Source organism: Haemorhous mexicanus, chromosome 17 (assembly GCF_027477595.1).
Source record: "Haemorhous mexicanus isolate bHaeMex1 chromosome 17, bHaeMex1.pri, whole genome shotgun sequence".
NCBI lineage: Eukaryota > Metazoa > Chordata > Aves > Passeriformes > Fringillidae > Haemorhous > Haemorhous mexicanus.
This window is the reverse complement of record NC_082357.1, coordinates 7262470-7288437: the sequence shown is the minus strand read 5'-3', so window position 1 is coordinate 7288437 and position 25968 is coordinate 7262470. Positions and strand designations below refer to the sequence as shown.

The 25968-nt window shown below is 41.6% G+C and overlaps 2 protein-coding genes across 17 annotated transcripts in view; one reads left to right on the top strand and one right to left on the bottom strand.

Annotated features, from left to right (window-relative positions):
* The window catches only part of CPPED1 (calcineurin like phosphoesterase domain containing 1), a 439059-nt gene that overhangs the window by 186147 nt on the left and 226944 nt on the right, over positions 1–25968 (bottom strand). The gene's annotated exons all lie outside the window — the stretch shown is intronic.
* Positions 1–25968, top strand: part of SHISA9 (shisa family member 9) — a 175136-nt gene that overhangs the window by 129053 nt on the left and 20115 nt on the right. The window contains exon 3 of the mRNA XM_059862177.1: positions 25705–25860. Coding sequence (XP_059718160.1) covers positions 25705–25860 — 156 coding nt within the window. The remainder of the gene's footprint in view (positions 1–25704; positions 25861–25968) is intronic.

Here is a 25968-nt window from a genome sequence, read left to right as displayed (position 1 = left end):
GAGCACAGTAACAATCTTAGAGAAACAGAATTGCTGAGAAAGTTGTCTCCTCTAATTCACATTAGTCCAAGTCTGCCCACACAGTAAAATTAAGTAATGGTATGTTTTTAAATTGCATAAATGGAAAAAAAAAAATCAAAGTTGTACTTGTGAATTTGGAGATGATAAATGCAGTAGATTGAAGTGAAAACATGTTTATCCCCTTTTATTTGCCATTTGCTGACTGTTCTCATACATGCAACTTACCCTGATGGAAATCTGCAAAACCAAAGTCAGGCATGTTTTCTCACAGCACACTTTTTAAAACCAAAGAACTGTCTGGAGGGTTAGTCCTTCCTGAGGGCTAATTAGGACTTAAGCTAAGCTGAGAAGTTAGCTTTGTAAATGATAGATATTGTATGCTATTAAATACCAATTACTAGGGTAAGCTGATTCCTACCACATATTTATGAAGGTTAATTTACAAGGTGTATTGTAGGAATCACTGAACATTTATAAAAATGGAATAGCTATGATTATTAATAAATGATCCTGACAACAAAGAAATCCTGATCCTGTTCTCCACTAAAACCATGAAGTTCATTAAATCTTCCCAAGGAGAGTGGGTCTGCTCTGGCAGAGACAGGAGTGTTTTTCAGCTGTTGCACTGGCACAGGAGGGTCTCAATTGCACAGGGATCCTGGACAGTGGCAGTGGGGCAATTTTCCTGCAGAGTGTGTGGAAAGATCTCTTCCCTCTCTCTGGCTGTCACTTCTGCCTGCATTTGGTGATATTTTGCTGCCTTCAAAAGTTCACATTTCTGCAAGAGGGGAGACCAGCCTGAAGGAAATGCCTCTAGAAGTTAGCTGACAAGTAAGGGCTTAGGAAATTTCAATGTCAAAGATAGAAAGTAATGCCCAAACTCCATTGTCAGAGCAGATTTTCAGTATTTATTCAATTTGCACATGATGATTTGAGGACACAGATGACTCTGCCATTTTGTCATTTACAAGCAACTCCTACCATCTACCATAGATGCTTACAAGAAAACACAATTTCAGGAAGCTAATTTTTTCATTTTCTTGTTCATTTATTCTTCTTTTGTTGTTATGACCTTCAAGAAATATTATTTGTGTGGTTTTCATTTGCTCCTTCATGAGTTGTCCTCTCATTTGCTTTTCTTTCCTTCCTACATCCTTCTCAAGCTCTACGCAACATTGTCAGCGCGTGCATTCCTCTCATTTTTTGCTGGCTTTCCTTGAAACATCTTTTCCTAACATTTGGTTTTCTATTAGCCTATGTCCCTGAAAACACCACCAACATAATTAATCAGCTACTGATCTTTTTCTCCTGCTCTCTTTACTAAAACATTTGGAAGACTACTCTCTGCTGCCCTGGCGACTCCTCTACAGCTTGGAGCTGGCAGCTGGAGTTGTTTTTCCAAGGGTAATTCATCTCCTTGCCTTCTCTGCACAGCTACCAACAAATCCATCAAACTCCTTCCTCTGAACTGAGGAGAGGCCTCGGACAGCAGGTGACATTATTTCAACTTGTATCAAAAAAGGACCTACAAAAAAGAGACAGAGCTGCTCCCTCATTTTGTTTGAAAGAGCTATTTATTTAAGTCTACAAATTCCTGGAAGTCCAACACATATAATCTGACTTGATGAAAATACCACAATTTCTTTGGTGTAGTAATACCTAAATTTACCACTATGTTTTTGGAGAGCCTGAGCAGAAAGATGAATCCCTGGGATGAAAGCTTGGGTATGATAAACTTGTTAAACCACTGGTTATAAACATCAGTACAATTAGGGAGCATGCAGTCTACCTGCACATTATGTAGATATGGAAAAATAATTGTATTTTAGGTGGAATGATTACTGTAGGGTTTCCTTTTTGTCATCAGTCAAGTCAAAGTTGCAGGCAACTTAATGTATTTCACTATATTACTAGTACAGTAGCATTAAGAAACTGTCAAATAAAAACATTTCTGTGATGTATTAATTAGAGAGGCTTTGATCTATGCTCCTAAACCCTTAAGTATTTTTTTTAATAAAAGTCATTTTGTGAAGCGCTGAATGTTTTCAGTTCTGGGTATAAAAACCTGCAGCTAAGTACAGAAAGAAACTAAATTTAAAAAAAGAAATAAAGAGGTAACTTTTAGCAGCCTTTATACAATGCTTCTTCAAATAAACAGCATGCAGGACGAACAAACGGATTTCTTCCCTGCCTCCTATCAGCTATTTGTAAGGGCAAAAATGATCTCTGACAAACTTAGGAGCCTTTTGCTTTTTACAGAGCCCCGGCAGGGCTGGAAATGCTGCATTTGCCTCCCTGCCCCAGCAGCCACTGGAGTTGGGAGAAGGAGCCGGGAGCCCCCGGGGCTGGGCAGCCTCTGCTGCCCCCGCTGGGGTCCCGGGCCAGCGGTGAGGCTGCGGCAGCAGGGCGCTGTCCCTCGCTCCTCTCAATCCCATCAGAGAGAGCTGGAGGAGGAATTCGGGCAGAAGGCAGCCCCACCTCGCTGCAAGAGGCAGAATACGCGTCACTGTGCCTGTGACCCCATGGAGATCTCTCACGCTCGTGTTCCGGGGCACGGCAGTGGCAGCAGGAGCGCCCTGGCTCCCTTCCCGCTCAGCCGCGGCACAGCGCGCAGCTCTCCCCGGCAGGGTGAATGGATCACCCTGCCCGCGCTCCGCGCCAGCCGCCAGCGCTGCCGAGCCCCGACAGAGCTCCTGCCGCTGCTGGCCTCGTGGGGGACACGGGGACCCGGCTGGCTCCGGAGCCACGAGCCCAGGGCTCGGGGAGCCTGGCAATCCCTCCTCTGCTCCCCGAACTCCGCCAAAATGCAGCACAAACCCCGGTCTGCCTGAGCGAGAGGACCAGGCTCACATGCTCCACCCTGCCAGCTGCAGGTGGGCCCGTGCCTGAACACGGCTCCCGTGCCAGGCAAAATCTACTGGGGACTTTTAAACAATGCATAAATAAATCCCACTTGCCGTAGATGCTATCTGTTTGTTCCACTCACAAGAGAGAATCTCAGCCCTGGTGCACAACCTTTGGTGCATTTTTAGGCTATGGAAGAGGAGGGGAGAGGGGGGCTTTGGCTGATCTTCCTACAGAGTGCAGCATTTGGAAGTCAGTGCCTCTCCTCTACCCCAGCGTGCCCCATCTCTGAGTGCAGCAGCACGTTTCAGAAGAGCAGGTTTCAGAGAAGCAGGCTTGAGAACAGCACATTTCAGAGCAGCTACCTACAGGATGTGCAAGTCCAGCTGTAAACAACCACTGCAGTGTGGCCAGAACAAAAGGAGCACCACGTTATCTCCAGAAAAATAATGAAATTTAATGGTCCAATTATACCTTTGCCTTTAAGGAAATACAGAAACACGGTTTTTATACAGGGTTTTTCTCACCTACATAAACATTCTTCAGAAAAGAACTGGTAATAAATAGAACTAGAAAATTAGTTCTAGAAGTTCAATTCTGTTCAGAAAGTCAGTTCCTCATTTAGAATACTCTTCATGACATTATTTTCTGCTGATTATTGTCATTAATAACTAATGACAATTAATGACATTGTTTCTAATAACAACGGGGTCCTTACATGTCCTTTCACACGTTTTCAGTAAAATTTGATTCAAAATATTTATCCTTGTCATTCTCTGCTTGGAGGAGGCCTGGCTGGTCTGAGGGCTTACACTATCAGACAGTCTGTCACTCCTCATGTTTCCTTCCTCTGTCACAATTTAATATATTTTGTCCTGCTAGCTGCTATGAAGCAGGAGCTCAGTTTGTTTCAAAAGGAGTCTGAATGGGTGAGCAAGTGGCATTGCATAATGACCAGCTACAGCCGGAGTCTGGGTTGCTGTTGTTTCTGAGCTCCCTGGGACATGTTTGCTCATTATGCCTCATACCTTGGCTGTGCAGCAGCACTCCACTGCTGCTGCCTATCAGCACATGGATCCCTCTCCCTCCTGGATCTATGGAATGTGTGTGTGAGCAGCATTCTGGATCCTTCCTCCTTCACCCACCAGCTTGGCACTGTGGGATTCCTGGGAATGAGACAGGGTCTGCTTTTGGTGTGCAAACTGCAATAATTGCCAAGATTACTTTCCATTATCATCCTCATCATCTCAGTCACATATGCAGTTTTTTCAAGCAGCCTTTTGTTTCTGAGGAAATAGATGTGACCAGGTGGTTGAGAACTATGGGAGACAGCATAAGACCAGACTTGGTGCTTGTGAAAAATCAAAATGAAGCCTCTGCTCATGAAACAGATCAAGCACATTCTGGTGCCTGTTTGCGACAACTGAATTAGAGACATTTTTCAAACAGTTCATTCCTATATAAAGGCTAAACTTGTAAAGGTCAGCAGAATACTGAGTTATTTTCTATTAAAATGTCGGTTGCTGAAGGATGCTTTCTAGTGTAACTAGATTTTCAAGAGATTTTGCAACTTTGTTGATATGATTTTTTTTTTCCCCTGCTTATGCATTTTCCAGGAGAATATGTTTTGCACTTCGGTTTGTTTTGGAGATAGTAGTTTCAAGACAGAGAAATCCTGAATACATATTATTGCTCATTGAAAACTGAATATGCTTCCTTTTATTTTGTGTTTACTATGACAAGGAAATACTACTATAGGTACAACCTAGAGCAATAAAGTAAGGGGAGCAGATTGTGCTTTGTGCTTGAAAGGCTTTTGAAATTTCAGAATTTGGTTTGTTTCTGGTTTGGATGAAAACTAAGTATTGGAGCAGTCCCTGCAAAAGGCCAGTCCAGCACCGGCTGTCCTGCATGTCACGGACACAGCTGGGGAGCTGGGCAGCCAAGTCCTGAGGAGCTGCAGAGCAGAAAGCCAAAGTCCCAGTGCCACATGGGTGCCCTGCACAGCAGCCAGGAGCTGGAGCCATGTCCCCAGCAGCTCCTCAGATGTGTGGCAGAGGCTGAGGGAGCTGAGAGCAGCTCTGAGTGCGGGGCAGGGAACAGAGGTGCTCGGCTGAGCTGCTGCCAGAGCCAGAGAGAGCCTCCAAACCACGGCCATTGTTCATTAGCCTTTGGATAAAACCTCACTGCCATGGGGGCTGCTTTGATCTCTGCAAATCAGCACTCCCCACTCAAAGCACTTCTGACCAGCTTTAGCTGAAGCTCCAAATCACAGATTCTGGGAAAGCTGGGCTCCTGTCTCCATCAGGAAATCCACTTGGCAAACCCACTCTTCTGGGAGCAGCCCATTGTTGGGACACAGGCCTGCTGCCACAGGCTTTACTGTGTTCAGGATTAGAGCCCAGTGCATTTCACACTAAGAACCAAGAGATAAACAACTGCATTCTTTGAGACTTGTGAAGGAGTCTGTTTCTGAAGACTTGGGACAAGAGAAAAACATTATATTTACACAAATTTACAATATTTAAATTTTTAGGCCTCATTTTACTCTTCTTAAAGAACAAAAAAACCCCTCATGATTCTCTGCTATTTAGGAGTGGGGAAAAAACACATGAATAATAGATGTCATTAATGCCAGCAGCAATTATAACTTAATTGCCCACAGACATTTATTATTTCTGCTTATTTTTGTTCTTACCAACACCACCACAGGAAAAAATGAACTCACGACTGAATTTGATATAATTTTACATAGCTAGAATTAAGACTCAATATTTTTCTTACATGACGATTCTGATACTTGCAGTTAGTTGACATTCAAGAGGCCGTTCTAGTTGTACTTTGTTTTGAAATCAGAACTATTCATCCAAGACTCATTAGCTTTAAGCTGTGAGTTTGACCACAGGGCTTCAGGTCTCTGCACAGACTCCTTTAGCTTCAACTGTTTTAGGGAATAAAACTGAATTCTTAATTTAACAAAACACAAATTATAGTTCTATGTATTTTCTATGAATTATTACATTTTAATAACACTTCTAGCTTTGGTGCTTTCAAGAAAAAAAAATTACACCCCATATCCAGCTGTCTTTTTCTTGAGAGGGTGGCTGACCAACCTATTAAGTTGTTTTACCTTAATTCTTTTCCAGGCTATGTATTTTTAATTCTACAAGGTTTCTTTGGGGTTTTTTGGGTTTTTTTCTTCAATTGTTTCAATGATTATACCATTCCACTGTAAAAATAGAGATTTCCTGTGAAGCAGACACATATACAATCACTGGCTACAATATATCAACACATTTCTGCCCGTTTAGTCTTACACAGCTCCAAGTGTAGGAGTGGGTGGCTGTCCTGGCTCACACAGCACTGCTGCTGACGTACAATAATTACCCAAACTTCAGAGCTTTAGCACATCTCTCTCCATTCTGTTCTTGGAAACAATCTCACCAACAGCACACAAGAATGATGGAATGGTTTAGGTTATTCACAGGTGCTGGTTCTTATGGCTGTGTGCAGATATATCATTCTGTGCTGTTGATATTGGCTCTGATAATGCTCAGTTGAATTCCCCCTAAAAATAGGTAAAGGAAAGCTTTTTGGAGGAGGATATATTAAAATTTTATAACATGTTTTCCAGTGTCTCATGCAAATCTTGGCTATTTCCCTGCATAATCAGCTTGCGTGGTTGAAGGTTGAACTGCAAAGGGCTGAATCCTGAAAACAGCAGCTCCTGTAAACCATATTGCTGGAACCTGGGGTTTTCTCCAAACACCCCACACAACGAAAATGATCCACCATCAGGGACTAGACTGAGGATATGCGATCTTTAGGCAGGAAAAGACTAAGGTACCTGCAGGTTAGCATTGTGTGGGATGGCTTTAGATGTTTAATATGTTGTGCTCAAGCACTTTTATCAGATGGGTCCCATATGAAAAGTAAAATCATACAGGTTAAAACCTGCTCTTGAGCCTTCTTGTCCTCAACTGGTCTAGGTGTCTATATGAGTGATGAGTCTAAGGGCACAAGGTGATTATGAGGAGTACCTGGTCCAGCTGGGAACAGGCTGGTTTGGCTTTGGAAGCACCAGAGCTGGGCTGCCCCAGACACAGCTTCCCCAGCCCCAGATAGTGCTTCCCCCTGAGATAGCTGAGTGCAGAGACTTCTCATCAGATGTGCTCCTGCACTCAGCTGGGATTTTACAGGTTCAGATTTAAAATGCAAAGCAGTGCTTTTCCCCTCTGCTTTTACATTGTTTGTGTTATTGTTTCACACACAATATGACATCAGAGGCTGAGCAATGTGGCTCCCCGAGCAAACTGGTATAAAATGAAAATAAAGTCTGCAACCTGCTGCTGGCAGAATAGCTCACTCATTCTAAACCACAGCTCCTGTTTGCACCTTCTCTGCCCAGAAAAGCTTCTGATTTTAATACCCTGAAGCATGGAACATGTCGTTTTCTTACAGAAGAAAAATAATTCTGAATAAACAGAATTTAATTGTTGAATTCATTGTCTCTTTCTCAACTTCTGGCATAAAATAATGGAATAGAATAGACTGTTCCAGTTGGAAGTGCAGTGATCACTGCACCGCCTGACCAAGTTAAAGCAGGTTAAAGCATTGTCCACATGCCCTTAAGCACTGACAGCCCTGGCGCATTGACCGCCCCGCCCCTCGAAGGAGCTCGTTCCAGCGTCTGACCACCCTGCTGGTAAAGAAATCCTTCCCAAGGACCTGCCTAAGCCTCCCTGGGGCAGCGCTGAGCCGTTCCCACACTTGCTGTCACTGCATACCAGGGAGGAGGGATCAGCACCTCCCTCTCCATGTGCTCCCTCCCAGGGATCCTCCCTCAGCCTTCGCCACAGACCCGAGTCCTTATCTGCTTGTCCCAGGACACCCCCAACCCTCTGGCAGCTTTGTTGCACGTTTAAACAGAACTGTCTTTAGCTAAGCAAATCTCTCAAGCCTTTGTTTTAAATGCACAGTAGGAGATCCAAGTACCAGTGTGAACAAGGATTATTCTCTGAGGAAAACTTGCCAGGAAGTGACAACAGTTATCATTCTAAAACAAACACATGCTCATGTACACCTCCAAGACAGAGTGCCTACCACATCAAAATTGTTCCTCACTTATATTCCCTTTATCATGATAAAGGTCAGGTTCTTTCACCAATCTCTAGTCAAGTGGACTGATGCATGTATAATAAATTACAGAAATGCCCTTTGAGCCTCTATTATTTTGTGAAAAGAAAGAGCTAAGCAAAGGGTGCTCATCAACCCATAAGAAAAAAAAACCCCAAACAAAATGTAATAGAAAAATCGTTCTTCTTTTCTTATTGAATTTCAGAGAGACAGGAAAGTCTTATTACATTTTTTAGTCCTGCCAAGGCCAAACAGATTCATAATTGGCAGTTAAGCACATATTCATCTGCCTTCTGGGTCTCTCTCCAATCTGAAGAGACAAAGATCTGACAATCTATTTCAATCAATGCAATAAGTGTTGACACACAAGGAGGAATTCTGACAGTATTTATCTGTGGGACAATAGTCTCAGAGTGGTACAGCTTTCTCCAGCTTATGCTGATAGAAGGCAAACCACAGAATTCTGCTGAGGCTTGGAAACACATCTGAGTTGCAAACATTTAAACAAAACCTAATAAAAACACAGAGAGAAGCTGGACATACTTCCAATTTCCATGTTCTGCATGGAACTTGTAAATATTGCATCATTAATACCTAGAACAAGCAATGAAATATGTACAGCATATAAGTAAATAATCCTTTTTCTCCTACAATTTTCTGAAAGAAATTAGGATTGCTGAGCGTTTGTTAACCCAAACATAAATCAGATAGAGTGTTCAGAAGAGAAGTTGTTCTGACACCTGATCCTCTGTCTGTGGATGTAATGCTCTCTAACTTTGATATTCAGTTCCTCACTCTGAACTGTAAGGACAACTGGTGTTTAATGAAAGACAAACTCTGTTTCAAAGCTTTTTTCCATTTATTTGGGGCTTTTTGATGTGAATTCCTATAAGCACTAGAGGAGATAACAAAACATCATAGAGGAGATAACAAAACATCAGTGGTTCTCTGTGGATATAAGTGATTCTGGCAGATACAGAATTTAATCAAAAAGATCTTGCTGCTGAGGTTACTGTTCCATATGCTTTCTGTGCATTAAGATCATAAGTCCTAATACAGACATCTGAGTTTCTGGCTACAATATTACATTTTGTGTGGATTGTACTGGATGTGGAAACAATCCACACTGGATGTACTGTCATAGAATGGCAGATCCATCTCTCTTTATTATTGCTATTGCCTTGATTATAATATTTTGTCTAACTTGATTTTTGTTTCCAACTATTTGGTAAAACAAGGTTGTAGGATATCACCATATACATTTCAACCAGTTTTTTCCTGTTGAAAATGAAACCAGTCCTACTAAGTTGCCTCACACTAATCCTTAGTTTCCCAACCATAGAGGAATCTGTTCTGCCAGGCCAGCGCAATGAGCAAACACAAACTCCCAGAAAGTCTGTACAGACCAGTTGAAATGAAAAAAACACCTTTTTTTTTTTTTTGGTGTTATAACAATTCTCTAACTGAAAATGCAAAAAAGTCCCTGCTGGCAGAAGTATATGAAGTGTTTCCAAAGACACTTGGTATATTAACACTGCAAGTCTTTTGGTGACTTTACCATGAGCACACAAAATTCACTGTGGTGGAGCTGGAAGTTGAGGAACTGGACTCTGAGTCCAGACTGCTGTTTAACTAAACATCTACTCGTTTGCTCCTAGGAAAGATGGAGAAAGAGAGGCAGGTTACCCTACCAACCAAGCAAAGGGATCATATCAACAAGAACCACCCCTGGGTGAAACATGTCTGTTTAATAGGGCATAGACATGCCATGTAAAAGATTAAAACGTGGGCTAAAAATCCATAATTAAGACATAGGAGAGAAGACAAAATGATTGCTACACAATTTATCTGTTATTGTACTGGAAACAAACTATTAACCACTGTATTTCTGGCTCTAAATATATAATACAAAGAGAATTTTCCTGAGGTAGCCTTGATTAACGTTGGAGGTAAATTATAATAAATACACAGGGAAAACCACTTACAGCATATTGAGTTTCTGTGGGAAGTTTGAGTAATGATCCATGATTGTAAACAGAAATTATTTACAGTACCATGCTGTGAGAAGCAATAGTTCTGACAGAATTAATACAAGGACACTGCCTTTGGTCACAGAGGAAGTTCACAGGCATGCAAATATCAGAGCTTCCAGCAGGCTCCCCTCAGGGCAGGGACTGTGCCTTTTTCTGCCTGGCAAATTCTTAGCACATCAGGAATCAATAAATAAAAACAAGACTGCATGGAAAAGTGTTCCCAATAATCTGTGTAACACTGAAAGAGTTCATTGCTTCGGTCAGCTGAGCAGGAAGGTTCTTGCCCAGCAGCAAAAGCCCTTCAGGCAAGGAACAGTCCCAGGGATGAAAACCTGACCCCACGCTTAGCCCCTGCTGATGAGGTTGTGCCCAGAATTTCAGTTTTCAGAGACTGGTAATTTAACCTGTCATAAGTGAAAGTTCCCAGAAAACAGGGCCCTGAGCACCTGCCTGTATTTGACACGGAGGCAGAGAAGGTTGAGGCTTTGGCTTCTATGAGTTCTAGAGCAAAACAAGATTGAAGGCAGAAAAGCAAAGCTGCTGCCAAGACGGTTTTGCTCCCAACAATAAAAGAAAAGGACAGCATACAAATCACACGTGTGTGTGCCTGGCAGGAGTCCACAAAGCCTTGTTCTTGGAAGACATTCTGAGAAAGCTAAAGAGGCATTCTGCAATCCATTAAAAATAATGTATGCAGAGTAATGGGTTCTAACTAGAAATGTCTGAGAATAGAAGCATCAATTTTACTTTTCCTTCTGGGTCTGTACTTAGTTTTGGATGAAGAACTGCACTGTGAAAGACCAGTGGGTGACAACAGTCCAGCTAATAAGGAGAAAGACATGACAGAAGAGGTTGTATTATAAAGGGCTATAAACTGTCCCCTATTCAGCCTGACTTCTGACACATTGTACTCCAGGCAGGTACTGTAGGGCAAACACTCAAAATCTGTCCCGGGTGCTCTCCTGCCAAGATGCACTTGGGTTGAAAAGCACTGTTAATTAGTATCATTAGCAGTCCCCCATTCATCATTTTGTATCATCTAATCATGGTTCTGAGAGGAACTTAAATTTGATGTAGTGGCACTGTAACAAATTATTGAAACCCAACACCGGGTATTTCTCTTTGAGTATCAATTCATCAGGAGGGAAAAGGTCCAGTTCTGAAATGTTCCTCACATGCTGTAAACCCATCCAACTTACCCTGCTGAGAAGTAAAGCACTGTAAGACAACAGCTTATTATTTGGATTGTAGCTAAATAAAAGAAGAAAAATCCCCAAGACAGTGAAGTCAGTCCTCGGTACATTGATAATACTGCATGAATACAGACACCAGTGAGAGTGGTTATATTCCAGACTGGAAATAAAATCCCTGTGCCTTAATAGAAGACAGACCTGAGGGAAATGTCATGGGACAACAACCACCCCACCTTCAAGGCTTCAGTGCAAAAACAACCATATTCATTTGCAAGGACTGAGAGCTAATTTAACAACTCATTTTTATTCAGTAGCTTTTGTGAGAAGGGTTGTTGATCTCAGTGACGTTATAAAACACAGCTCTGAATGAGAAACTGATTAAGTTGGTCTTGTCAGGAAGGTCAAGGAGATGGATAGGGTGAGATGTGCTCATTGGGGTACGGGGTTTCTGTGTGAGATGGGGCACACTGGTCATGAAAAACGCAAATAAACACAGGCAATGCTCTGTGCTTAGGAGGGAAAAGGTACTGTGAATTTAATTCAGCAGCAGCACATTTGTAAATTGAGCAGTGCTGAGGTACCACTACTGAAGTTGTGCTGAACTTCTGAAATTCAGTTTATAAATATTGGCCTAACTCCATTAAAGTAGGTGTTCACGAAACACATTCAGACAGAGCTTTAGAAATGTTCTAAATTTCTCTGATTCTGCCATTCTCAAAAAGTGCCAGTTCCACCAAGAGCAAAGTAAAGCCTGAGCACTGATCAAAACTTCACATTAAATAATATAGTTTTCAAAATATCAGCTCTACATTTTTATACTTTTGCCTCAGCTTACGAATTATACAATATATGAGTTTGTTTTGAAGTAGAGAAAAGAATGAAGATAACAGTAAAAAAATAAAGGACATAAAAACAATAACCTACTAGCAGAGAGACTTGAGGAATGAATTCCAGAAAAAAGAAGAGAAACTGTCCAACAAGGACTTTATGGAAGTGACTTTGCTGTAGACACAAACCAAAGTGGAAGGCATAACATTAGGCTGGAGATGCCTTCCTAGAGATCTGAATCCTATTGCTGCCTCCATGAGACAGCACAGACACCTGCTTGCAGATGTTTTTGAGGGCACAGACAGCCATAAACTCAAGAGAAGACGTGGCTGGAGATGCCCCACAGCCAAGCAGTCATTCCTAGCCTGCATCATAGGGAGGAGGAAGACACAGGACTTGGGCTAGTGAAGAACAGAAATAAAACAGAAAGAAAAGGCTCTGAGGGAAGCCTGACAGCAGTACAATTCCCTGGCAGGAGGGGCCATGGCTGTCAGGGCTCCCTCTGGCATGGCAGGATGAGAGAGGTGGGAGCACAAGGCAGGAGCACCCCCTTGGGGCACTGACCCAGCAGAACTGTCCTGGCTGCAGTCTGTGCAGCACTGCTGACTGCAGAGCTCCTGGGCACACCCACAAGGACACCTGTGGCACCTCTCAGCTCACAGCAGGGCAGTGCCACAGGCTCACCTGCTCAGCCTAGCAGGACTAATCCATCCTGATTCCAACACTGGACAGGTAAAGGTTTTTCCAGCCTTCTCCTCCTGTCAGCTCAGTGTTATTCTTGCCTGTGCAACGTGCCCATAATCATGCAGCCCTTTAAACCTCATTCCTAGAGGAACAGGGACCTGTGCCTGGCCTGCTGCAATGTTTTGATAATGCTTTTCAGTAAAGACTGCTTAGAAGAAAATATTTGCATTTTGGCAAAAAGATTGTGATTGGGTGGAGGGGTTCAATGTGTGTTCAGGTGAGGGAAGACTTTTAAAAGGCACTGAAATTTGCTTCTCCAAAGCAGCAAGATTTTCTCATTTATTGAGACATACATTTGTCATTGTTCTTTAAGAGTAGAGGTGTCACTCTGCAAAAGGCCATTAAAATGCAAAAATAGAACTAGGCCATCTCTGTGCTGCACGTCAGGGTATGTGCAGGGACGTTATTGATCACAGAAATTACACATAAGAGGTTCCTAAAATAACACAGGGGGAGAGGCAGCAGCTCTCACAGTTGTCTTTTAAGTCTGAAGGTTCAAAATAAAATGGGATCATTATTGAAATGTTAAATAGGAATAGAAGGTTACTGTTGATACAGGATTGCCTGTGTCCTCATTACAGAAAGATTTTCTGTCTTCCTTTTCCTCCAGTCTCCTATCTACTTGGCATTTCCTTCAAAAGGATATGTACATCATCAATAGAGAAAATCAAATCATCTGAAGGCTGAAGTCACACTTTGGAATGATTCCTAAGATTATTTGTAATATTAAAATTAAATGGTAGCTTTTAATGTGATAATAATTTCCTTAAAAAATTGCAATATAAACTAAAAAAAAAAATATAAAGTGAGTCCTCTCCCCTAGTAAATGCCTGAGTGGTAATTCCAAGGGGGAATATGGAAAATATTTCTCCCCTGTTCCTCAGGACAAGTTCTGAAATCCACAATTTTAGGTGCAAAAAGGAAAGTGTATTATAAAATCAATTTCTTCATTTTCTATTACTGCTTGTCTCTGGTGCCTAAGCATGAAACAGAGTTATTTTACCTCTTGCTGAAATGTCATCAGTGGTTGCACCAGGAAACATTTGTGGGTAAATGAGTGTTAGAGCAGGGAAGGGGTGTGTGGTGGGGTCCCAGCAGAAGCTCTGGGCTGAGCACCTGCACCCCCTGCAGCACCCATGGCCTGGGGGGAGCAGGAGCCTCCTGCCCTGCCAGGGCTGGGGCTGCTCCTGGGGCAGTCAGGCTCTGGGAACACCTGATGAGAGTCAGACACTCCACAAGGGGCCTTGATAACCACAGCCACGGCGTTGGACAGGATTCACTTTACAGAGCAGGAGCTGGGCACGGATCAGCTCTGAATTTGCCCACCCAGCATGTACCCACTCTGCTTTGCTTGCAGGGCTAGATCTGAAGATTCACCTCAGTGGCCAAAAGCAAATGAGATGGGCTAAGTCTCAGAGAGACTCCCCCACCAAAGACTTCATTTTCCTTCTCAAAAAGAGTTATTTGTCTGATGCTGTCTCGCCTAATTATTTTTCCCTGAAACTCTTGTGCATATATTTGAATAAAACAACATTATGTAAATAGAAAATAATTCAGCTCTAGAAATCATTGTAATAACAATGTGGAACGCACCATAACTAAGCAGCTAAATGTTAGGATATTATTCTACATCAAGGGCCAATCCAAATTACTGTGGCTCATATAAATGCTTGCTTAGATAAGGCTTGGCATTGACTAAAAGGCAGCCATACACAGGGCTCTAAAATACTACTTTAAAAAATTTATTTATTTTTACTTTTTAGAAGTTAACATCTAGAGATTCAAAGAATCAAACTGTCCCTTTTGGAAGGCAGGACATAACAATTCACTAAAAAAAACCCCACAATTTCAAGAAACTAACAAAAAAACAACATCAGAAAACAGAGGAGGGATCACACCTGAGGAAAAGAGGGGCAGGTTTGAAGAGCTGTTGGAAAAATTATATTCTGTTTCTATTTGATGGCCCAGAAGGATTCATCTGCACACTGGGAAAAAGGACTGGGGCCCACCATGTGTCATTATCTTTGAGAAGTCATCCAATGGATGAAGTTCTGTAAAACACTCAAAAACAAGGTGTGCTGTCAAGCCTTAGAACAGAACACAATTAAAATAATTTAGTATTCATTTAATTCATGAATTAAGGGACAAGGAAAAGGAAGGGAGAAAGGAATAGAAATGGACATGGTCATGAATAACCACTAATGCAGATTTCTCAGGAATAAATGGAGCTTAACCTGAGCAATTCCCTTTCCTGTCAGTGTAACAGACCCTCTGGATGGGGGAATGCTGTAGATATAAAAAAATCCTGATTTTTAATAGCCTTTCAGAAGCTGTTTCTAAAAGGTTGGTGCAAAATTGTCTGAAAACTGTTTTCAGAGAATAATTCTAAATGAACCTATTTTTTAGTGGAGGGATGCAGTTAATGGAGTTCTGTAGTATGTTCTGCCTCCAATATTTTCAGTAATGAGGAGGACAATGGGACAGTGTACATATACTTATTAAATTTGTGAACACCATGAAGTTGGAAGGTATTTCAAAGATTTTAGAGGACAGAATTGGAATTCAAAAGATATTAAAAGCTGAAACATGCAGTGAAAAACAAGGTGCATTCCTATTAAATGTATTTAAGAACAATCATTGTGAAGAGCAGTCTGACATGAAAGGATTTTTGGGCTTTAGTGGATTGAAGGTAAAAATGGATCAACAAAACTCTGCTGATGCCAGAGAAGAAATTGTATATTAGAGGGCATAATTAAGTAGACATCCTGCAAGATATGAGACATATGAGAAGACATGAAATGCCAAACCTCAAGAAAGATGTATTCAGAAAGGCTGTATTTCTGAAACCTCTAATCGTTCTATGGGAGAAAAATTAAAACACTCATTCTGTGGTGCTGAGACTTCAAAATACATAAAGTGCTGCAGCACAAGGAATAGTCATGATCCTTTGAAAAGCCAGTCATTTGAATTTCCAGTGAGTCTGTGCAACAAGAGAACATGCAACCTACTTCATAAGCAATAAATTTTATTCTCTGCTGTTTTAAGAGATAACAAATTATGACTATTTATCTGGGAAAAGAACTCTAACTCTTCCCTGACCTTCTGTCTTCTTTCTCTAAGCTTTTGATTGCTTAAGAGACTCACAACCTGGCACTAACAAGCCTGCACATGGGGGTTGGGAAGGGAGAGAGCCATACCTGGATGTTACAGCTTCACTCTAGTCCCTGACAGAATTTCATCTTTCCAGAGACTCTAAAAGAATAAATTAGATTATACCAGAAAGTAAAAAGCCCACTCATCTCCATTGCTGGGCCAGGTATGTCAGGACAGAAGATGCCACTGGGATGTGCTTCAGGTGTGATAAATATTGAAGCAAAATATTTCTTAAGTCTCCCATTAACCAGATAATTCACTAGAGAAATTTTTCTCCACCCGTGCTGGCTGGAATAGAAACAACAAAGAGCAACATCCTCCCTATTTAAACTCTTCCTTAAATCTTACTCTTAATTGCTTTTGCACTTGAATGAGGTGAGAATCCTGCAGGGAATTCGTTACCCAAAAGCTACAGGCAAGGGACTGCTAACTTACTGCTTAGACAAAACAGTGAATAACAAAGGCACAAAGTTGGCTTCTATAATTTTATACTGTCTGGTCTTTTCCCTCTAAACTGTTACTACATGGTATATGGATAGGTAACAGACAAATAGGATGCCTGAAGCAAGGAAATCTTTCATGTATTCAAACCATTACAGTTAAAGAAAACAATAAACAAGGCATACAAATATTTAGAATAACATTATAATGACAGGCACATTGCCCCTGGGTTAAAGTATACTAATTGCTGGAAATAAAGTAATTTCATTGAAAGACAAAGCAGTCAAAACAACAGATCTGAGCTGGCTGGTACATCTTAGCAGACTCTTTATTTCTGGGGAAAGGTACAGGAGTGTTTGATTTGTAAAACAGCTGGGAAAGTATAAAGAACATTCTTCTGGGCAATAAAAAAATTCTGTTGTGTAGTCAAATTTGCTGAATTTATCTTTTCTTAATTTGCATCGCTAAGGATATTTGCAGTGCTCAAAGTATGTATAACTGGTGGGTTTAATTAATTTCTCAACTCTGCTACTTGAGGCAAAAGAAGATGAAGAAAACCAGAAACGTGGGCAGGAGTGAGAACATAGCACTGCTCCCTGCCCTCCCACAACTCAAGCACTGGAAATTGATATGAAAGCAGGGTCCTGATATCTCCAAAGTTCATCTGCTTATTGCCTCCTTAGAGGTCATAATCCTCTGTTTGTGAAACCACAATGGGTAGTGGTAGAGAAGATTACAATGTCACAAATCCTATCAGAGGATTATAAGTCTGTCAGGTTGTGAGTAATTATGATGGAAAAGCAAACCTCCAGAGGACATAAAAATAACCTTCATGAAAGGAGATCCGCTGCCACATAATAAAAGTCTATATGGAAAACCAACCTCAGGCTGCAGCTCTTTTGTAAAGCAAGAGCCCAGAAAATATTACAAGGATGTGAGTGTGATGGTACAGTATGGAGCCCAGGGGAAATGAAAAGCAGAAGAGAGAGGCTTCCAGCCAGTTTAGTCACAAGGCCAGTGATATTCCACTCCCACCCTCCTCGGATGGCAGTAAAACAGCCAACTGATTTCACAGAACTCTGCTCCTACACACTTGGAGCCTAACCAGAAACAAGGAGCCCAAACCTGAAACATGATGAAGGCCCCATCTCCTAAATCCCTGTGACCACAGAGAATTCAGCTCCTCACAGTGTCACAGACTTCATCTAGAGGAAAGTTCAGTCTACAGGTCTTGATTTTAACTGATACACAAAGATGCAGTTGCCTCTTTCCCCATTTGCAACCTGTCACAAAGAGTTCAGAAGAGCTCACATGCATAAGATTCTTACATGTAAATATATGCATGTAATTCCCATAGATTGAAGCATAAAGTGATAGTAGCACATTTAGTAAGAAAAGGGCCCATTTACAGGAACACTGAGTGTTCTTCCCTGGCTGGACACAGCAGTGGAGCCTCACATCTCTTTGGCCACACTGCTATTGATTTTCCTTCTTTTATGTTTCAACTCCACTCCCACCCATTCACCCACTCCTTATATCACTATTAAAAGAAATATAATCTCTGACTTTCACATAGGTAAGTTTCTGAAGGATGTAGATAGAAAATTAAAGGAATGGAGGCGGGAGGATTTATATTGTAAAATTAGTGCTGTCCTCATCTTCACTTCAGATAAAAGTAGTTCAAATGAAGAGTCCATCTGGTTTTGAGTGTGGTGTGAGTGCCTTCATCTGACAGCAGCAGAGAATTTCACAGCAGTGGAAGGAAACTTGGGAATTTTGCCATTTAGAAACAGGCAAATAGGGCATTGTTTGAGCAACAGCAGCACTGTCACTACACAGCTCACTGATACATCTCTGCAGTTCATCTCCTGCCAGAGGAAAATCAGCTCCTCCTAAGATAAGCACCAAAGGCAGAACATCATGGATTTTATGACCTGGCTCCTCGACTTTCTTTCCCATGTCCAGATGTAAGGCTTTGTCTCTGAACATCAGCTCATGAATCTCCCTACCACAATTCTTACTCATGAAGTCTGCACCCACAGTAACCTTGTTCATGGGTGTCTCAGATGAGATCAAGGTGCCTGGAGCTGCCATACTGTCCCTCCTTTGGTGTCAGCCAGCACTGTGCTCCTGCTGGTGCACAGCCACTCCCAGCAGGGGTGGGTGTCCTTCACCTGCCTGTGCTCTGGGCTGCCAGCACAGCCCCAGCACCACGGGGCCAGAGGAACTCCAGTGCCTCCCCTCTGCCAGTGTAACTGCATCTCCTGCAGGAAAGCCTGTCCTCAGAGAGCCACTGAGCTTACCTGCATGTGAAGGACCACATAACCTCTACCATGGGAGACAGCAGCAGAGTGAGAGGTTAATTGTGCAGGCAGTGAATATAAAACATCAGAGCTCAGTGTGCTGAGAGACTCCTGCACTCAGTGACACCACAGAGAATCCCAGCACGAGGGGACTGAGTCCGACAGGGGCTTGCTAGGACAGAGAGATGCATCAGTCAGTATGTTTGGTGACACGCATTTATACTGGAGACTGTCACTTCCATTTACAGAAACATCTTTTTTTGCTGAATGAAATGCCATCCCAATCATCTCAGATCTTTTCTGTGATTGTGATTAGATGGGTAGGTTGTCTGTGTTACAAGAATGTTTTTGTGATATGGTGCAGAGACAGAACAGATCACTGACTAGCATAAATTGCCATGAAAAATATGTATTGTCTCAGAGCTATCACATTTAGGGACAAGACAGCTACTCACATGACTTGTGCATCACTGATGAGAAAACAAAAGTGTCTGCAGATCTTAAAGGGGCAAAGATATATAGGCATGACTTATTTTATATACAGAAGAACACAGCTGGATTACTGAGGGTAGAACCTCATCCCAGATGTTGCATTGCAAGGCCACAAGTGTTGAGAAAAGGCAGCAGTAATGATTAAAGATTGGAAAGATTGAAAGTAGTAAAATTATTATTTCAGAGAAGATACATTTTAAAAGTGGTAAAAAAGCATTTAAAATAATGAATGATAAAGAAGTTGGATTGAAAGCATCTGTTCTTGCAAAAATACAAAATCCCTTAAATTGCAAGGCAGAGAAATTAAGATTAAATGAGAGGAAGACTTTTCAGTTTAGGACTTGTGCTAGGCTGTGGAAAATGTTGCAGCAGAATGCCATTAAATTGTTAAAACCAGAAATACCATTTTTCAACTATGTGGTGAATAAGGCCATGGACATTTGTAACAGCAAATAAAACCAAAATTATTGAACTTTACAAGTTTTTGGGCATAACCTGTTCTGCTGTTTCTGGGAATAACCCCTAGATAAGCACACACCTCTCAGAGACTGTTTTGCATATCAGCATCACTGGGGCTCCTACAGGCTCCTGTCACACGTTTAGTGTGGGCAGAGTGGCTGTTCAGCTGCAGGGACCACACACATCAGGGGTGTCAGTATGTGCACCAACAGGGCACTGTCTCATGGACATGGCACCCTGGTTTTGATGCACCACCCTCTGCAGGACAAACCCTTGTACGGGCTGGGTGTGAATAAGGATATCCTTTAAAATACAACATTTAATGTAAATCTGAAGGAAGGGGTAAAGAATGTAAATAAAGACAATGACAGTGGCATCACAATACATACAAAGACACAAAATACTAAAGTTATAAAGGTGTAAAATATGCACAAACACAAAACCTCTGTGAGGGTCAGCTCAATTGCAGTGGGACAACCTACAGAGAGGAAAGAGCAAATAGGGCAAAGGTTGGTGTGTCACTCCAACAGTGAGTCCTGAATGGACAAAAGTCTTATAATAAAAGAAAGAAACAGAAAGGAATTACTTTATAGCCATAGTCACATTGTTGAAATCCTACAGTCTTCATCATATGTGGGATTTTTCAGAAACAGCACCTGCAGCTTCTCTTGGTGAAGCTTGTAGGAACAAGAGTATGGATTCGCAGTGCTGGATGAGCTGGTCTTATGATTAAGCATATTAGACTCAAGAACAAAGAGGCAAATATGCTTCTCATGTCATTGTAGTTATGGATGGGAGGGGAGCAATTTCATACTGATATTCTCTAATCACCCAGCTCTCTCCTGTTTTCATAGCTGTTATTTTCAATTTTAGTTAGTTCAGGGCATATCTTTTTCTCCTGAGTATCTGAAAATGCTCAGCTATTATTATATTTTGCTCTGAATTTTCTCTTTTTTCCCCTTTGACTTCCCAGACTTCTTTTGTCTGTCTTGTTCTCATTTCTTTTGTATGTGTGTCTGCAGGTGGCTTTTATAGCAAAATCTCATTCTGCTTTCCTAGCCTCCTCCCACCCTCTCCTGTTCTGTTACTGCATTGCCTTTCTCATTTGTGCTTTTCCTGATGCCTGTAACCACTCATTTCCTAATAGATTCCATTCTGTGCCTATGGAGTTTGTTCATTTTCCCTGTCCTTAAGCACTGAATCATTGACTTCATTGTACAGAAAGGAATGACTCCCAGGCCACTCTGCAGAGCAGGTTTCACTCTCTTGAGGCTGAAGAGGAGGAGGGAAGGGCTGAGCTCAAGGGATGCCCATGGCAGGTTCCTGGCTCTGAAGCAGTGCACAAGCTCATTATCGCTGCAGCCTCCTCACAGCCCTTCCTCTAGCCCTGAGTCTCCCATAGCTCTGGCAGCTTCTTGACAAGATTAATCAAACTAGGTGAAGGCACAGTGTATGCTATAGAAAATGCAGAAATCAACCTGCTCAGCTTTGAGGCTTTTGCCACATTCATACATGGAACTATGATTGGTTTTAAGTTGAGATCTTATTGTATTCAATACTTGTTGACATGCCCGTTGCTTGGTTCCTGAATGAAGTGCATAAATGTTGCACCATCTTAGTTGTACAGAGTGCAGAATAATTACAGTGACCAATAACAGGATTGCCACGTGAGTCACATTAAACTAACTCCAAAGTTCTCAATCAGAGAGGGGTGCCAACAAGCATTGTCACTTGAAAAATGCAGTAAACAGTTAACTGTAATATCTTCAGTTGCTGAGCTATAGGTCAAGGTAGTAGAGAGATAAGGTAATGATCAATATTTGTCAGCTACTGGGAATGTGACCAGAAACCAATGCCTCAGACATTTCCAAAGGCTCACTGTTGGTGGCTGGGATATAAACCACAGTTTCTCTAGCTATAAACTGGTTTTGATGCAACTTCCTTCCAGTTATTTTCTTCTTCATGTGTCCCCCAGCTGCTTTTCTATACCCAGAGGTCTTAAGGAAATTACAGTCAAAAGCACTCCAGCATAAATAAAACTTTAAAATTTTGCCTTTTTTCCTTGTCTCATTTTCTGCCCATCAGACATCTGACTTGTGTGTGGTGAGTTCCAGATATTTCAAACTCTTCATTTTGGGCTGGTAGCAGGAAGATAGAGAGCAAGCCACAAACACTTCATCCACAATGACCCCTCAAAATTTCAGAAGGTTAGGGAGCAGGCTGGCATTGCATTTCCTTGCTTCAGCAGAAAAAAGAGAGGTTGGGAATACTGCAGGTTTTTTACAATATCACCATTACTAATCAGGTCTGATTATTCATGCTAGAAGCTCTGGCACAAACAGTTTTTTGAATCTTTGTGATGTTCATACTCTCTGCTTTTTAAAAATAAATACATAACTTGGCAGGGGCACAATGCAGCTGGTTGTATGGAATACTGTGGTGGACAATACCAGTGTCACATTGCCAAAAATAATCTGTGAGCACAGCCACAGCTTTTGGGTTAAAGTTGACCCCATTCAGTGAAGCAGCTATTTGCAAATACCAATCACAGAATATTTACAAGTATAAAGAATTTCACTTGGCACAAGGGGTCACTGGTAAAGCTGGTAGAGATTTTTCTGGTTAAACTTTCTTCCAACTGAAACCAGTCCCTTGTATTACAAAATATTTTGAAGAGTCCAAATGATGATTATTTCCTCCCTGAAATGTAACAACTACTATTTTTTCCAACTTCAAATTGGAAAAAAATTTAAACAAATCTCAGATTTTGCATTAACAACTTGTGAATTAGGTGCAGACGAATGTCTTATTTCCTGAAAGAATCCCTATTCTGTATTGCTGAGACTGAAGGAGTGTTAAGTATAAGATGATACTACCAAGGCCAATACCATTTTAGTAATAAATGTGGATTGCCCCAAGGTAGGGCAGTGCTGCTTAAAACCTCCCAGTTGCTCACCCTTACTGGGCTCCTGCAGTGGTCAGACTGGCACTGCCCACTGCCCAGACTGCTGCAGAATTTACACTGCACCACTGCTGCTTCAGTTATGAGCGTTTCCTAAGTAGCATCCAAATACAGGTGAATTTACTTCCCCACATTGTCATGTTAACTACATGGGCAGAAAATGACACAAGTGTCCCATCTGCTCACTTATTTCTAGAAAACCAAAGGTAAGGAATCAGATCACACACTTTAGTGATCTTGTGAACACATGCAACATCCAGCAGTAATGGCCAGTTAGACTAAAATTTAGTCTGATTCAGATTTAGACAGATGTATATATCAAACTGAGATTTCTCTTGTAGGCTCTAGGAGTTCATTCCAATGGGAGCCTCTTTATAAATAGGAATCATTCTTCAATATGGCTAAATGCACTTTGCCAGAGGTGGCCTTTTGCTTAATTCACTTTGTGCAAATGGCCAATTGAATGAGTAATTTGAGCTGTGTCTTGTATGTGATGACTTAGTCTTGTGTAAGCATCTGGCTGTGTGTGAGGGGCACTGTGTTAGTCAGTGTGGCACTGGGAGAATGACTGTCTTTAATCCGCTTGAAATTCATAATTTAGAAGAGTTCTGGGCTTTTAACAAGACAGGAAAGAAGTCAAAGAAGATCTAGAAATTGAAAACATATTTCTTTACATCTTTGTAAACACTCAGGGGAGAAAATGACAGCACCATCAGTAACCCAGCAACCGAGAAGCAACAGAGTCTGTCACTGAACACCCGGACAAAGCACAAGTTCACCTCGTTCATCTCCCCCAGCACATTCCTGGGGCAGCTTTCTCCACTGTGTTTAGAAAGATGACTGAATAAAACTGATATGTCTAAGTTAGAAACACATACAGAAACCTGTCCTAGTTAGCTACACCTTATTTACATTGTTTTTACAAGTCTCCATGGCTGGAAGTCATTTGTCATTTCAGCAGTGAGTGTGGTGCTCGTAATATTTTTAACTCAGTGAAATCATGATGTTTTGACATATTGAATAATAATTGCCACAAGGGAACTTCATAACAGTAGTGTCCATGAAGCATTGATTTAGCTCTACTCAGAAGACAAATCAATGACTGTAGGGTTAAAAAGTTGACACTTTCCTTACAGTGCAGGTCCCACCCAGGCTGGTACCTTCAGTGCTGCCCTTTACTGAAATACAGCTGTGCTGGCATTCCTGCTCAAAGTGCACTCACAGATGCAGCCAGAGGAGAGAGATATGTGCAAGGTATGGATGGTTTGGAAAGAGGAGCAGCATTCTTTGGTTCAAACCATTCTGTTGAGAGGCTCTCCTCAGCTGTGCTCTAGAGATGGAATGGGAATGGTATAGGATTGCAGAAACTCCTGCTCTAAGAGTCACTCACGTGCCTCAGACATGCCAGTACTAGAACTGAACAGAAACATACTGAGAATTTTTACTTACTACAAAATAACAATTCCTTAAAACAACTGTTTCTGTGAAATTGCTGACTTAACCAACTTACCCTTTCAAGGTAAACTATCAACAAAGATTCAAAAGGTGATCCAATAGGTTTTGGGGAATTCTGAAACAGAAAAGTTTCTCAATTTTGGTTCTTCCTTATCAAGAATCAGTAACAGCAAGAAGAATTATAGCACTGGTATAGGGGTTTTTTTTGTTAGATGATAGCACTGGTACAGTTTTTTTCCTGTTACCTCAGGGTCCCCTTGCACCTTAGGCACAGGTATATGGGATGGACAGAGCTCTGCATGGGCAGGGGCAGCCTCAGCAAGAACAGCAGAGGCTGCACCAGGCACCAGAGACAGCAAAGTTGTTAAAAAAGACCTTTGGTTTCTTTTCTCTCCCAGCAGTAAATCTGTTCACTGACTTCAGAGCTCCTGCTTATTAATGAGCTGTGGAAAGCCAGGTGGCTCAATTCCCTTAAAATCCTGGCAAACTGCAGGGATATATGGCTCCTGCCAGATCCTGTGGGCACTTGGAGGATGGTCCAATCCATCCATCACAATAAACTGCCTTTCCCATAACTGACCAGCTTTCTGTCTACATGATTTCTGTGCTGTGCTTGATGCTGTGGGAGTTACTGTATTGTCACCAGGACAGCACCATGGTCTCACTGTAGGAGAAAAATGAGAAGGTTCTAGAATTGCCAATCAGCTCAAAGAATCTCAAAATACATAGCCTAGAGAAAGACTCACAAAGAAGATACACTGACCACGTTGAAATCTGTTGAAATTTAGGTTTGCAAATTGAGAGCAGCATACAATTATGATCAAATGTTTTAGAGGCTGGAACTGAACACTAGAAACAACAAATAAATTTTATCTTAGAAAGAAAAGTATACAGGCTGTATTCTCTACTAAAAAGGAACAAATCAATTTCAGAAAGGGTATAGGGTTAGTGGTGGCATAAAACTCTACATAAGCAGTGATTAGCTCCCATTTTTGTGTATGTCTGCTACAGAAAACATGATCTTGGTACGATATTACAATTCCCAACAGCAGGGGAGAGGGGAAGACATGAGGACAAAATGTGGGCTTTGAAGAAATCACCTAATGATAGTCATGAGGCAAAAAAAGCACATTTTTATACACTGTGATGCTTGTCTGCAGAATACAACATACTGCTGTGCAAATAACGAAGCCGCTCCTGGTTTTAAAAGCAGTGTAACTGTGAATGTGCAGCAGCCTGAGCCAATTTAAATGAGTCTGGCTCTTTTACTGCAGAGAACCACTCTACTGCCCTGTATTCAGTCTAACTTGGAACAAACTCCATGTTTTGCTTTGTATCTTAATGCTGCAGCAAATTCAGTATTGTCAGTGTTTAATTGTTTTGAAAACCTATTTTTTAGTTCAAAGACCTTCTTATACAAAAATTATTGTGTGTCGCCATAATTACTAGTCAACTTTTAATCATACCATTAACTGTTCAAAATACAGGTCTGCTGTACTCAAACTCCCACTTTGTAATAAACACTGTTTTGTTGCATTAAATCTCAGGGCCTGTTCTGTCTAGTCCGTACTCAATAACGACGTGAAAACCTTAGGTCTAATTTATCTTTACTTAATGCTTGTTGATTTTCTTTAATGCAGATCCACCACAGATGAATAATGTCATGCCAACATCTCCCCTCCTTCCTCAGATGGCACATCAACATTCCTATCCCAGCCTGGGACAGATCACAAACCCATATGAGCAGCAGCCCCCAGGCAAAGAGCTGAACAAGTACGCGTCTCTAAAGGCAGTCGGTAAGTGAGCGACGCACGATTCTCCTCTGGCTCAGCTTGCTGCACTTGCTGCTGGCAGCTTACCTTCTGCCTCCAAGTTGAAAACAAGGTCTTGCTAATCTGGACTAT